At 38.5% G+C, this 13,777-nt stretch overlaps 2 protein-coding genes across 2 annotated transcripts in view; both read left to right on the plus strand.

Moving 5' to 3' along the window:
- Positions 1-13,777, plus strand: part of LOC149935076 (uncharacterized) — a 323,937-nt gene that overhangs the window by 133,580 nt on the left and 176,580 nt on the right. The gene's annotated exons all lie outside the window — the stretch shown is intronic.
- Positions 7,874-8,380, plus strand: LOC149935083 (DNA oxidative demethylase ALKBH2-like). Its single transcript, XM_090153537.1, has one exon. It carries the CDS (start codon positions 7,874-7,876, stop codon positions 8,378-8,380), a length of 507 nt encoding a protein of 168 aa, XP_090009663.1.

Genomic DNA, 13,777 nt, shown 5'->3' on the forward strand with positions numbered 1-13,777 from the left:
GCAAGGGCATACCGAACCAACACGAAAGGGCGGTGGAATAGAAGGGAATTTTGCCGTATTGGCTCGTTAGGTCGCCGAGTAATGTTTCGGGATGGGAAAAGCGAGGGAGAAACGCGTCGAAGATAGACTTCGTACATGTGATGACTGGGCTGTCGCGATCGTCCGATGATAAATAAAGGGCGAGCGCTTGAACTCGGAAAGCTCGAATTTTAAGTTCAATGTTAACTAGCCCCAGACCTCCCGAGAGACGGTGGGGATAAAGATAGTGGCAGGGAACCCAATGGACCCCTGCCCAAAGGAAATTAACGAGGGACGATTGCCACTCACGGACGAAGGATAGAGGGGGGTTTAGGACTTTTAGTCGGTGCCAAAGGATCGAGGAGGCTAGTTGATTGATTAATAGTATTCGACCCGCGGGCGAGCAGAGGTGCCGGTAGTGTAACCAGCGCCCTAAGACTCGGGAGACGCGCGTCGAGAGTTCCGGCCAGTTGCGGAGCTCGTAGGCGGGCGTATTACCCAGATAAACTCCAAGGAATTTCCCGCCGTCCGAGTTTGATGGGTAAGGTAGTTTTATCGGTGGTTGGTTGTCTCGCCATTCACCGCACCAAAGAACGAAGGATTTATCGTTGTTGACTACTGCCCCAGAAGAGGTGCAATAGGCAGTAAGACAACGGTGGAAAGCGTCGAATTCGGCGGTATCCCGAAGAAAACCATTAAGGTCGTCAGCGAAGGTCGCATTCACGAGGCGGGAATGGGCGGGCCCGAGAGGGCGCCGAATCGTGGAACGAAGTGAACACAGGAGCGGCTCGAGGGCCAGGACGTAGAGGAGGCCGGAGAGCGGACAGCCCTGTCGAATTCCGCTCGCGAAAGGGATGGCACGCGTGATGGTGTTGTTCACGCGGACTCGAAATGTTGAGTCCGTGTAGACAACGCGAAGGAAATCGAGGAAGTCACTCGGAATGCCGAACCGCTCGAGGACTCGAAAAAGGTAGGGGTGATCGACGCGGTCAAAGGCTTTTCGAAAGTCGATATTGACAATCGCGAGAGTTTCCCTCTTAGCGTTAGCGAGGGAGATCAAATTGCGTAGGACCGAAAGGGAGTTATAAATGCACCTCCCTGGAATGGAATAGGTCTGAGAGGGATGAACGAGGGTGCCCACTACCGAGTTTAGGCGGTTTGCGAGAACTCGCGAGTAGAGTTTGTAGTCCGAATTAGACAGCGAGATAGGGCGCCAGTTTGCTAGGTCCATAAGGTCCCCGGTCTTGGGAAGGAGGGATACTATGGAGGTGCAAAACTTTTGCCAGTATACGGGCGACGTCACGAGACCGTTAAAAACTTCTACAAAGATTGGACCTAGAATGGCCCAGAAGGCTAAAAAATATTCGACGGGGATACCGTCAATGCCGCATGCCTTTCCGCGGGAGAGGCCCTTTAAAGCGGCGGTGGTCGCGGATAGAGTAAAGGCCCCGGAAATACCAGCGGCGTCGTTCGCATCGAGAGTAGGTAAGTCGTTGGGCAAAATGTTGGTGATGTTAGAATCGGTGATGGTATTATCCTTGGAGTAGAGACCGGCGTAGTAATCAGCCACCACCTCGCGAATAGTATCGGGATCGGTCACGTTGACACCTTGGTAATCGTAAACCGCCGGAATTATATTGGAAGCTACAGCCCGCTTTTCGAGCTTATAAAAATCCCTGCTAGGGGTGTCTATACACCTGAAAAATGATTCTCTGGCGCGAACGAGAGAATCTGAGGAACGTTCGAGCAAAAGTCTTTTCAAGTTCTCGCTATGCAGTTGGTATTCTGGAGAATCGGGAGGAAAGGCCGACACCATCGCTTCGTGATGGTTAATAGCAGCCGTATCGCGGATTTGACGACGGTGCCAAAAAATCATGGAAAAAGATTTAATTTCCGGTTTCATGAAGTCAAACCACCACGAGGTCCAAGACCTCATAGGCGGTTTGGCGTTAATTAAGGCTGATAGCATTGCGCGGGACTCCGAAATAAATTGGTGGTCTTGAAGGCAGCGAATATTCATCCGCCAAAAAGGCGGCGAACGCGGTATAGAGAAAGTGTCAAAAAATTGGCAGAGAACCGCGTCGTGATCGGAGAAGCCCGATGGAATATGACGAACGGCTTTGAGTCGAAAAGAGGAGGACCGCGCGTATAGGCGGTCTAAGCGGGCGGAAATTAATTTTCCGTGGTTTCTGGCGCGCCACGTGAAACTTTGGGTTTCAGGATTGATAGAGCGAAAAACGTCGTGAGTTCAAATTGGTCAATGAGATCGTTTAAGTTAGAGACTAAAATATCGCGGTATTCGGTACAGTTTTTTCTATCAATAGGGCTTAGACAACAGTTAAAATCTCCGGTGATATGTACAGTGTCGGACGGATCAATATTTACTAAAATATTTTTAATGTAGTTCAGGGTCTCAATAGCGACGGCGTCGCTCGTAGCAGAAATATATATACAAAAAAGATGGAACGGCGTCTGAGAGTGAAAGATGCCCGCGTTAAAACGAATATGTAAACAACGATCTTGAAAACATTCCACGGAGGAAATATGTTGGCGAAGGGAGGGGTGTATCGCGATTGAAACTCCCGAACTACGCGGGTTGAGCGAGGGTGCGTGGAAAAAGATATAAGGCCACTGCGACCATACGAATGATTTGGAAAAGGCTTCGCTTACAAACGTTTCCTGAAAACAGGCAATGTCAGGTTTAAAACGAGAAATTCCGCGTACATTAAAAGACATTATACTAAAGACCATAAATGGATAAATAAAAAATAAAAAGAAGAAGTTCATATGACGGGTAAAAAGTATATTATTCTTGCGAACTCTCCACATCGGAAAGGTCTTTGAAAAGAGTGCGAATCGAAGACGAGAGGCGATAGTACCGATTTCTTTCGTTACGACGTAGAGAATCGGACGTAATAGCGGCAATGGCAGGGTCTGTATGGGCGACAACGAGAATTTGTCGCGATAACGCGTCAACTGAAGCAGCGTCACTCACGTATTCTCCACAAACGGTCCGAGCGACTTGAGCGGGGAAGCCTAGTGAGCGTTTGAGGAACTTCATAGTGTCAACGTGAGATAACACCGGCTTGAAAGATCCCTTTGCATCGGCCCACGAGTTAGTATCAGGTTCGTAGCGGTATTTAGAAAGAGGGCGTTTTTTAAGCTTCTTTTCAGGAGGGCCCATCGCGCGATCAAGCGAGGATTCACGAGACTTCGCGCCAGTTGTGGAGGATAGGCACTCCGCCGGACGAGTTTCAGTAACGCCTGAGACGGATGAAACGATGGCAGGGACGTGATTGTCGCCCATGGTTGAAATTGACGCGACAGTTTTTATCCTAGTAGAATCGGAGGTTGAAGAGTCGCTTACCGCGGGTGAGGCGTATTTTGAGGTAGGTACGGTGGAGTTAACTTTAGACGAAGCGCGTTTACAGTTCCGAAGGACGTGGCCGGTTTCACCGCAAGCTACGCAGCGAACCGGATTATTCACCGGAACAATAAACATCTCCTGGTTAATAAAGACGGTGAAAAATTCAGGAAGAGCGCGAAAAGCGTCATCCGAGTCGAAGAGAACGGATACTTCACGCCGAGCGCTTTTGATATGCTTAAACTCGGGGCGAGTGACAGCGGCGGGGATGGCACGTACTGCGCCTTGCACTACGCCATAACGCGATAGCATCGACGTTAGCATCGTATCTTCTATGAGGGGGTTAACGTTAGACAACATCACCCTTTTCGGTGCGATACCAATAGGGAGACATTCCAGCAACGCATTTCGAAAATTTAGGCCGTCGGCTATCAACTGACGGGCCCAGGACGCGTCCGAAAAATATACATAGATGAAACCGTTTTGGCGGTATACATCAGTTATATTCTTCGGGGGAACTACGGACGAGATGGCAACCAAATAATCCTCCACGGTTGCGTTTTTCTGGGTCGAACGGATGATGATTCCCCTTTCATTGGGGTTTGGTCTTTGAGTGGAGCGGTTGAAAGTGTACGTATGAGCGGTCTGTTGAGTTTCATTTGAAACGGTAGAACGCGACAGGTTGTTATCACCCGCAGTGATATCAGCCCAAGATGACGTTGTAGTAGTCGGAGGATTTTCCGTGGAAATAGTGCCGATAATTCACAATTAGGAGCCGTGGCGGTAGTTGAAAATTCTTGGTGAGAGTTGGTCGCGCATTGCGACGTAATAGCGTGATGAGTAGGGTTTGGTGGGAAATAGTCGGTGTTGGAAAACGTTTTAGTCGAATCCAGCAGCGACGAAAATCCTGAGGATTCAGAGGGAATAGTAGGTGAAACTTGAAAAGCCACGGACGGTGAAGAGAAAAAGTTCCCATAAACGGGAGGAGAAAAGTAGCCGGAGACGAGTCCGTACGGCGAAGGCGACGACGGTGTTAAGCCTTGGGACGCAAAAACTCCAGGGACAGGAGGCCCTCCGTAGCAGCGAGGGGAGGGAGCGGCGGACGCGAAAAGACGCCAAAGCCCGAAAACGGCGCAAAAGTTTGAATCGCGAAAACGTAAAAACAAAATTTAACTCGCGAAAATAGTAAAAAACGGACACGGCACTTTAAAATAGGAGTATTAAAACACCGGAAAAAGTCAAAAACAGTGGTGGCACTGCTGAAAATACTACAAAACTCAACTAAAAAAGCGGAGTTAAAAATATTATGGGAGCGCCATAATTGAGCGAAATATCAACGACGTAAGCTTACCCAAAAACTGGCATAGGGTTGTATTCTATTTGAATTTTATAATAATTGACGCGGGGAAAGTTAATGAAATTAACGTTATTAGTACACCTTTAAATGCTCTATCGTTTAAAATTAATTTTATTCTGTAGCGCCATAATTGAGCGAAATATCAATGACGTAAGCTTACCCAAAAACGCGCCGTTTTCGGGACCAAGACCGCCATAGGGTAGTATTCTATTTGAATTTTATAATAATTGACGCGGGAGAGGTTAATGAAATTAACGTTATTAGTACACCTTTAAATGCTCTATCGTTTAAAATTAATTTTATTCTGGGAGCGCCATAATTGAGCGAAATATCAATGACGTAAGCTTACCCAAATCTGGCATAGGGTTGTATTCTATTTGAATTTTATAATAATTGACGCGGGGGAGGTTAATGAAATTAACTTTATTAGTACACCTTTAAATGCTCTATCGTTTAAAATTAATTTTATTCTGGGAGCGATATAATTGAGCGAAATATCAATGACGTAAGCTTACCCAAATCTGGCATAGGGTTGTATTCTATTTGAATTTTATAATAATTGACGCGGGGGAGGTTAATGAAATTAACGTTATTAGTACACCTTTAAATGCTCTATCGTTTAAAATTAATTTTATTCTGTAGCGCCATAATTGAGCGAAATATCAATGACGTAAGCTTACCCAAATCTGGCATAGGGTTGTATTCTATTTGAATTTTATAATAATTGAAGCGGGGGAAGTTAATGAAATTAACGTTATTAGTACACCATTAAATGCTCTATCGTTTAAAATTAATTTTATTCTGGGAGCGCCATAATTGAGCGAAATATCAATGACGTAAGCTTACCCAAAAACTGGCATAGGGTTGTATTCTATTTGAATTTTATAATAATTGACGCGGGGGAGGTTAATGAAATTAACGTTATTAGTACACCTTTAAATGCTCTATCGTTTAAAATTAATTTTATTCTGTAGCGCCATAATTGAGCGAAATATCAATGACGTAAGCTTACCCAAATCTGGCATAGGGTTGTATTCTATTTGAATTTTATAATAATTGAAGCGGGGGAAGTTAATGAAATTAACGTTATTAGTACACCATTAAATGCTCTATCGTTTAAAATTAATTTTATTCTGGGAGCGCCATAATTGAGCGAAATATCAATGACGTAAGCTTACCCAAAAACTGGCATAGGGTTGTATTCTATTTGAATTTTATAATAATTGACGCGGGAGAGGTTAATGAAATTAACGTTATTAGTACACCTTTAAATGCTCTATCGATCAAAATGAAAATTATTCTGGGAGCGACATTATTAGTCGAAATATCAAAGGCGTAACTCACTAAAAAACGTGTCAAATCTTAAATTCCGAAAACATGCCCGCCATGTTCTATTTGAATTTCCCAAATAATGACGCGGGACAGGTCAATCAAACTAACGTTAGTTTTACACCCTTAAATGCTTTATCGATCAAAATTAAAATTATTCTGGGAGCGACATTAATATTCGAAATATAAGGGCGTAAAAGCACTAAAAAAGCGCGCCAAATCCTAAATTCCGAAAACATACCGCCATGTTCTATTTGAATTTGCCAAAAAATGACGCGGGACAGGTCAATCAAACTAACGTTAATTTTACACCCTTAAATGCTTTATCGATCAAAATTAAAATTATTCTGGGAGCGACATTATTAGTCGAAATATCAATGGAGAAACTCACTAAAAAAGCGCCTCTATTCATTAAATAGATAGCTTTGTACTAGTTTTTATTTTAAATTTTGTATATTTTATTTTATATGTTCTTTTTTGTTTTGAACGTCTTAGATTTATTTACCTTAAATTTCCTTGACGTGTCTTTAATTTGCTGCATGTGTAGTTTTAGAATTACACTGTAATGTAGTCTCTATCTCTGATTTCTGTTAATGAATACTATTAATATATGAAAAAATCTATTTTGAAATGTGCGCTCGGAAAGCGGTTAACGTGATTTTTTTTCGTACTTTAAATCAATTAGTTTCGCTGTTATATCAGTTTAAATTATAAATATAGTTTTAGTAATATTATAATTTTCTTTGATCATAAAAGTTACTTATGGCACACGCCGCGTAAAGGCTTGGTTTATTGTGGCCTGTAGAAATGCTGATTAAAATAAAATGGCGAACTTAATTGCTATTTAATTTTTTCTCAATATTGATTCATAACAGTGGCGTAGACAAGGGGGGGGGGGGTTCCGTGTCCAACCTTGGGCCTACCTTTGACTGTACTAAATTTTAACCGCCTTCTCAACCCCCCTCTTAACATTAACATACTTAGACCCCTCTTTGACGAGTTTCTGGCTACGCCACTGATTCATAAGTCTGTCACTTCTTATTTTTATACGCAAAACATTTCCGGTTTGCGTCCGCTCGTTATCGTGTAGTGTGTGGCCTTTATCAGCGCCTCGCTAGGGGAAAGTTTTCTTACCGTGATGACGTAACTCAGTTAAAAATATTTCTTAAAGTGACACACTTATTGAAACATATTATAGACTTATGGCACCAACTATGAGTTAAGTACAATGGTCTAGAGCTCGGCGTTTCGATAAAAATTAACCGTTTATTTTATTTTTATCCATAACCTACACTTAACCGCAAATATAAATTATTTTTTGCATGTGAAATCGTTGTTTATTCACGGATAATATCCGTAAATAAACGGTTAACCGCAATATTTGCGATTAATCGCAATTTTGGTGGTTAATTTATATGTTATGTTGAGATCTATAATGGTCACAGAAGTCAGAGCTGACAGTCATACAATTCAAACTGGCACTCGTCAAAATAAATCTTAGTGGTTAAATTAGTGTACTTTAAAATCAAATTTAGGATCTCGGCCTTTAAGTTCAATTTCTTCGTCATTGAACTTGTACCAATATTAATATTAACATATTTCATAGGAAATATTCCAGCAATTTTTCGGAAGAAAGAAAAATTTTATCATCGTTGCATATGCGTACAAATCAAATTTTGAAAACTCAATTCAATTCAATTGTTGGCGAAAGTGTTAGATTATCATACTACAATCTCTTGGACAAAGAATTTTCAAAAGAACTATTTGTTTTTTTAGAAAAACAAATTATTTATTTAAGTGGTCGAATGTCTCAGGTTAAAATCAATGGACAATGGCGCGAGATTCCACGTCAACAGGTGGCGTTCGGAAACGATGGGTTGAAGTATAGCTATTCTGGTAACACGTTTCCTGCCAAACCGTGGCCACCAGTGCTGAAAGAACTATGCAAACTAGTGTCCAAAATAGCCGGAGCTGACTTCAACTTTGTTTTAGTAAACCGTTACAAAGATGGGAAGGATTACATAGGGGAACATCAGGATAACGAGCCTGACCTTGACAAAAACGTTCCCATTGCGTCCATATCATTGGGGCAGAAAAGAGATTTTATACTACGGCATAAAGATTTGGTACGACAAAGATTAAACCAAACGAAGGCATCCATCCACAACACGAAAACACTGAAACTGGAGGACGGATCTTTACTTCTAATGCACCCGCCCACAAATGATTTTTGGTTCCATTCGGTGCCACGTTGCCCAGCTGCTGTAAGCCCAAGAATTAACATGACATTCAGACATATCATAAACAAATAAAAAATAAATAAATTACATCTGTGACAAAAACTATGTAACATAAACCCTAAGAAATAATTTATCTCAAAAAAATAAATTGTATAATAAATTGGTTTACAAAACTCATTTATTTAAATTTTAGTTAAGAGAAAATTTTTAGAAAATTAAAATAAATAGAATAACTGCTTTCACGAAAAAACTTGTTCTTTAATCTTTTCCCATTCGTTTCCAACAACCTCTCCCAAGCTAAATCAGTGGCGACGCCAAAAGAATATTCCGAGTAAGCGCTAGTTTAGAAAAGGGCCCTTCCTACGAGGCGCTAGCCCATAAGTATTTAAAAAATAAATAAATCGATCATTTAAAGGGCTTCAGAACCGTTTGAAAAATTTAATATAATTTCAGTTTACTCGTCTTACGCAAGAAACTGGTAAAATTCAGATTCGATGCTCTTTAACAAACATTTTCTTAAATGGAATTTAACTTCAATGTTTTCTTTATGGAACATTTTTAGTGATAATTCACTAACAAAGTAGTGTAAAAAATATAACGAAATTTTAAAAGTTGCTGTTTAACAAAAAAATGATGTATAATTAACGTCAGTTTGACTGACCTGGCCAGCGTCAAATTTGGCAAATTCAAATAGAACATGGCGGGTATGTTTTCGGAATTTAGGATTTGGCGCGCTTTTTTAGTGAGTTTCTTCATTGATATTTCGACTAATAATGTCGCTCTCAGAATAATTTTAATTTTGATTGATAAAGCGTTTAAGGATGCATAATTATCGTTAATTATATTGACCTGTCCCGTGTCATTATTTGGTAAATTCAAATAGAAAATGGTGGGTATGTTTTCGGAATTTAGGATTTGACGCGCTTATCTAGTGCGTTTACGCCCTTATATTTCGACTATTAATGTCGCTCCCAGAATAATTTTAATTTTGATCGATAAAGCATTTAAGGGTGTAAAATTAACGTTAGTTTGATTGACCTGTCCCGCGTCATTTGTTGGCAAATTCAAATAGAACATGGAGGGCATGTTTTCGGAATTTAAGATTTGACACGTTTTTTAGTGAGTTTACGCCCTTGATATTTCGACTAATAATGTCGCTCCCAGAATAATTTTCATTTTGATCGATAGAGCATTTAAAGGTGTACTAATAACGTTAATTTCATTAACCTCTCCCTCGTCAATATTTATAAAATTCAAATAGAATACTACCCTATGGCGGTCTTGGTCCCGAAAACGGCGCGTTTTTGGGTAAGCTTACGTCATTGATATTTCGCTCAATTATGGCGCTCCCAGAATAAAACTAATTTTAAACATAAGAGCATTTAATGGTGTACTAATAACGTTAATTTCATTAACCTCCCCCGCGTCAATTATTATAAAATTCAAATAGAATACAACCCTATGCCAGTTTTTGGGTAAGCTTACGTCATTGATATTTCGCTCAATTATGGCACTCCCAGAATAAAATTGATTTTAAACGATAGAGCATTTAAAGGTGTACTAATAACGTTAATTTCATTAACCTCCCCCGCGTCAATTATTATAAAATTTAAATAGAATACAACCCTATGCCAGTTTTTGGGTAAGCTTACGTCATTGATATTTCGCTCAATTATGGCACTCCCAGAATAAAATTGATTTTAAACGATAGAGCATTTAAAGGTGTACTAATAACGTTAATTTCATTAACCTCCCCCGCGTCATTTATTATAAAATTCAAATAGAATACAACCCTATGCCAGTTTTTGGGTAAGCTTACGTCATTGATATTTCGCTCAATTATGGCGCTCCCAGAATAAAATTAATTTTAAACGATAGAGCATTTAATGGTGTACTAATAACGTTACTTTCATTAACCTCTCCCGCGTCAATTTTTATAAAATTCAAATAGAATACAACCCTATGCCAGTTTTTGGGTAAGCTTACGTCATTGATATTTCGCTCAATTATGGCGCTCCCAGAATAAAATTAATTTTAAATGATAGAGCATTTAATGGTGTACTAATAACGTTAATTTCATTAACCTCTCCCGCGTCAATTTTTATAAATTTCAAATAGAATACAACCCTATGCCAGTTTTTGGGTAAGCTTACGTCATTGATATTTCGCTCAATTATGGCGCTCCCAGAATAAAATTAATTTTAAACGATAGAGCATTTAAAGGTGTACTAATAACGTTAATTTCATTAACCTCTCCCGCGTCAATTTTTATAAAATTCAAATAGAATACAACCTTATGCCAGTTTTTGGGTAATCTTACGTCATTGATATTTCGCTCAATTATGGCGCTCCCAGAATAAAATTAATTTTAAACGATAGAGCATTTAAAGGTGTACTAATAACGTTAATTTCATTAACCTCCCCCGCGTCAATTATTATAAAATTCAAATAGAATACAACCCTATGCCAGTTTTTGGGTAAGCTTACGTCATTGATATTTCGCTCAATTATGGCGCTCCCAGAATAAAATTAATTTTAAATGATAGAGCATTTAAAGGTGTACTAATAACGTTAATTTCATTAACCTCCCCCGCGTCAATTATTATAAAATTCAAATAGAATACAACCCTATGCCAGTTTTTGGGTAAGCTTACGTCATTGATATTTCGCTCAATTATGGCGCTCCCAGAATAAAATTAATTTTAAACGATAGAGCATTTAAAGGTGTACTAATAACGTTAATTTCATTAACCTCTCCCGCGTCAATTTTTATAAATTTCAAATAGAATACAACCCTATGCCAGTTTTTGGGTAAGCTTACGTCATTGATATTTCGCTCAATTATGGCGCTCCCAGAATAAAATTAATTTTAAACGATAGAGCATTTAAAGGTGTACTAATAACGGTAATTTCATTAACCTCTCCCGCGTCAATTTTTATAAAATTCAAATAGAATACAACCCTATGCCAGTTTTTGGGTAAGCTTACGTCATTGATATTTCGCTCAATTATGGCACTCCCAGAATAAAATTGATTTTAAACGATAGAGCATTTAAAGGTGTACTAATAACGTTAATTTCATTAACCTCCCCCGCGTCAATTATTATAAAATTCAAATAGAATACAACCCTATGCCAGTTTTTGGGTAAGCTTACGTCATTGATATTTCGCTCAATTACGGCGCTCCCAGAATAAAATTAATTTTAAATGATAGAGCATTTAATGGTGTACTAATAACGTTAATTTCATTAACCTCCCCCGCGTCAATTATTATAAAATTCAAATAGAATACAACCCTATGCCAGTTTTTGGGTAAGCTTACGTCATTGATATTTCGCTCAATTACGGCGCTCCCAGAATAAAATTAATTTTAAATGATAGAGCATTTAATGGTGTACTAATAACGTTAATTTCATTAACCTCCCCCGCGTCAATTATTATAAAATTCAAATAGAATACAACCCTATGCCAGTTTTTGGGTAAGCTTACGTCATTGATATTTCGCTCAATTATGGCGCTCCCAGAATAAAATTAATTTTAAACGATAGAGCATTTAATGGTGTACTAATAACGTTAATTTCATTAACCTCTCCCGCGTCAATTTTTATAAAATTCAAATAGAATACAACCCTATGCCAGTTTTTGGGTAAGCTTACGTCATTGATATTTCGCTCAATTATGGCGCTCCCAGAATAAAATTAATTTTAAATGACAGAGCATTTAATGGTGTACTAATAACGTTAATTTCATTAACCTCTCCCGCGTCAATTTTTATAAAATTCAAATAGAATACAACCCTATGCCAGTTTTTGGGTAAGCTTACGTCATTGATATTTCGCTCAATTATGGCGCTCCCAGAATAAAAGTAATTTTAAACGATAGAGCATTTAAAGGTGTACTAATAACGTTAATTTCATTAACCTCTCCCGCGTCAATTTTTATAAAATTCAAATAGAATACAACCCTATGCCAGTTTTTGGGTAATCTTACGTCATTGATATTTCGCTCAATTATGGCGCTCCCAGAATAAAATTAATTTTAAACGATAGAGCATTTAAAGGTGTACTAATAACGTTAATTTCATTAACCTCCCCCGCGTCAATTATTATAAAATTCAAATAGAATACAACCCTATGCCAGTTTTTGGGTAAGCTTACGTCATTGATATTTCGCTCAATTATGGCGCTCCCAGAATAAAATTAATTTTAAATGATAGAGCATTTAAAGGTGTACTAATAACGTTAATTTCATTAACCTCCCCCGCGTCAATTATTATAAAATTCAAATAGAATACAACCCTATGCCAGTTTTTGGGTAAGCTTACGTCATTGATATTTCGCTCAATTATGGCGCTTTCAGAATAAAATTAATTTTAAATGATAGAGCATTTAAAGGTGTACTAATAACGTTAATTTCATTAACCTCCCCCGCGTCAATTATTATAAAATTCAAAAAGAATACAACCCTATGCCAGTTTTTGGGTAAGCTTACGTCATTGATATTTCGCTCAATTATGGCGCTCCCAGAATAAAATTAATTTTAAATGATAGAGCATTTAAAGGTGTACTAATAACGTTAATTTCATTAAACTCCCCCGCGTCAATTATTATAAAATTCAAATAGAATACAAGCCTATGCCAGTTTTTGGGTAAGCTTACGTCATTGATATTTCGCTCAATTATGGCGCTCCCAGAATAAAATTAATTTTAAACGATAGAGCATTTAAAGGTGTACTAATAACGTTAATTTCATTAACCTACCCCGCTTCAATTATTATAAAATTCAAATAGAATACAACCCTATGCCAGTTTTTGGGTAAGCTTACGTCATTGATATTTCGCTCAATTATGGCTCTCCCAGAATAAAATTAATTTTAAACGATAGAGCATTTAAAGGTGTATTAATAACGTTAATTTCATTAACCTCTCCCTCGTCATTTTTTATAAAATTCAAATAGAATACAACCCTATGCCAGTTTTTGGGTAAGCTTACGTCATTGATATTTCGCTCAATTATGGCGCTCCCAAAATAAAATTAATTTTAAACGATAGAGCATTTAAAGGTGTACTAATAACGTTAATTTCATTAACCTCTCCCGCGTCAATTTTTATAAAATTCAAATAGAATACTACCCTATGGCGGTCTTGGTCCCGAAAACGGCGCGTTTTTGGGTAAGCTTACGTCAAGTATATTTCGCTCAATTATGGCGCTCCCAGAATTAAATTAATTTTAAATGATAGAGCATTTAATGGTGCACTAATAACGTTAATTTTATTAACCTCCCCCGCGTCAATTATTATAAAATTCAAATAGAATACAACCCTATGCCAGTTTTTGGGTAAGCTTACGTCATTGATATTTCGCTCAATTATGGCGCTCCCAGAATAAAATTAATTTTAAACGATAGAGCATTTAAAGGTGTACTAATAACGTTAATTTCATTAACCTCTCCCGCGTCAATTTTTATAA

The sequence above is a fragment of the Leiobunum rupestre genome, chromosome 7 (assembly GCF_980474605.1).
Source record: "Leiobunum rupestre chromosome 7, qqLeiRupe1.1.hap1, whole genome shotgun sequence".
Taxonomy (NCBI): domain Eukaryota; kingdom Metazoa; phylum Arthropoda; class Arachnida; order Opiliones; family Sclerosomatidae; genus Leiobunum; species Leiobunum rupestre.

Excerpts from the sequence above, each read along its gene's own strand:
- LOC149935083 (XM_090153537.1), top strand. The coding sequence starts at position 7,874 with ATGTCTCAGGTTAAAATCAATGGACAATGGCGCGAGATTCCACGTCAA.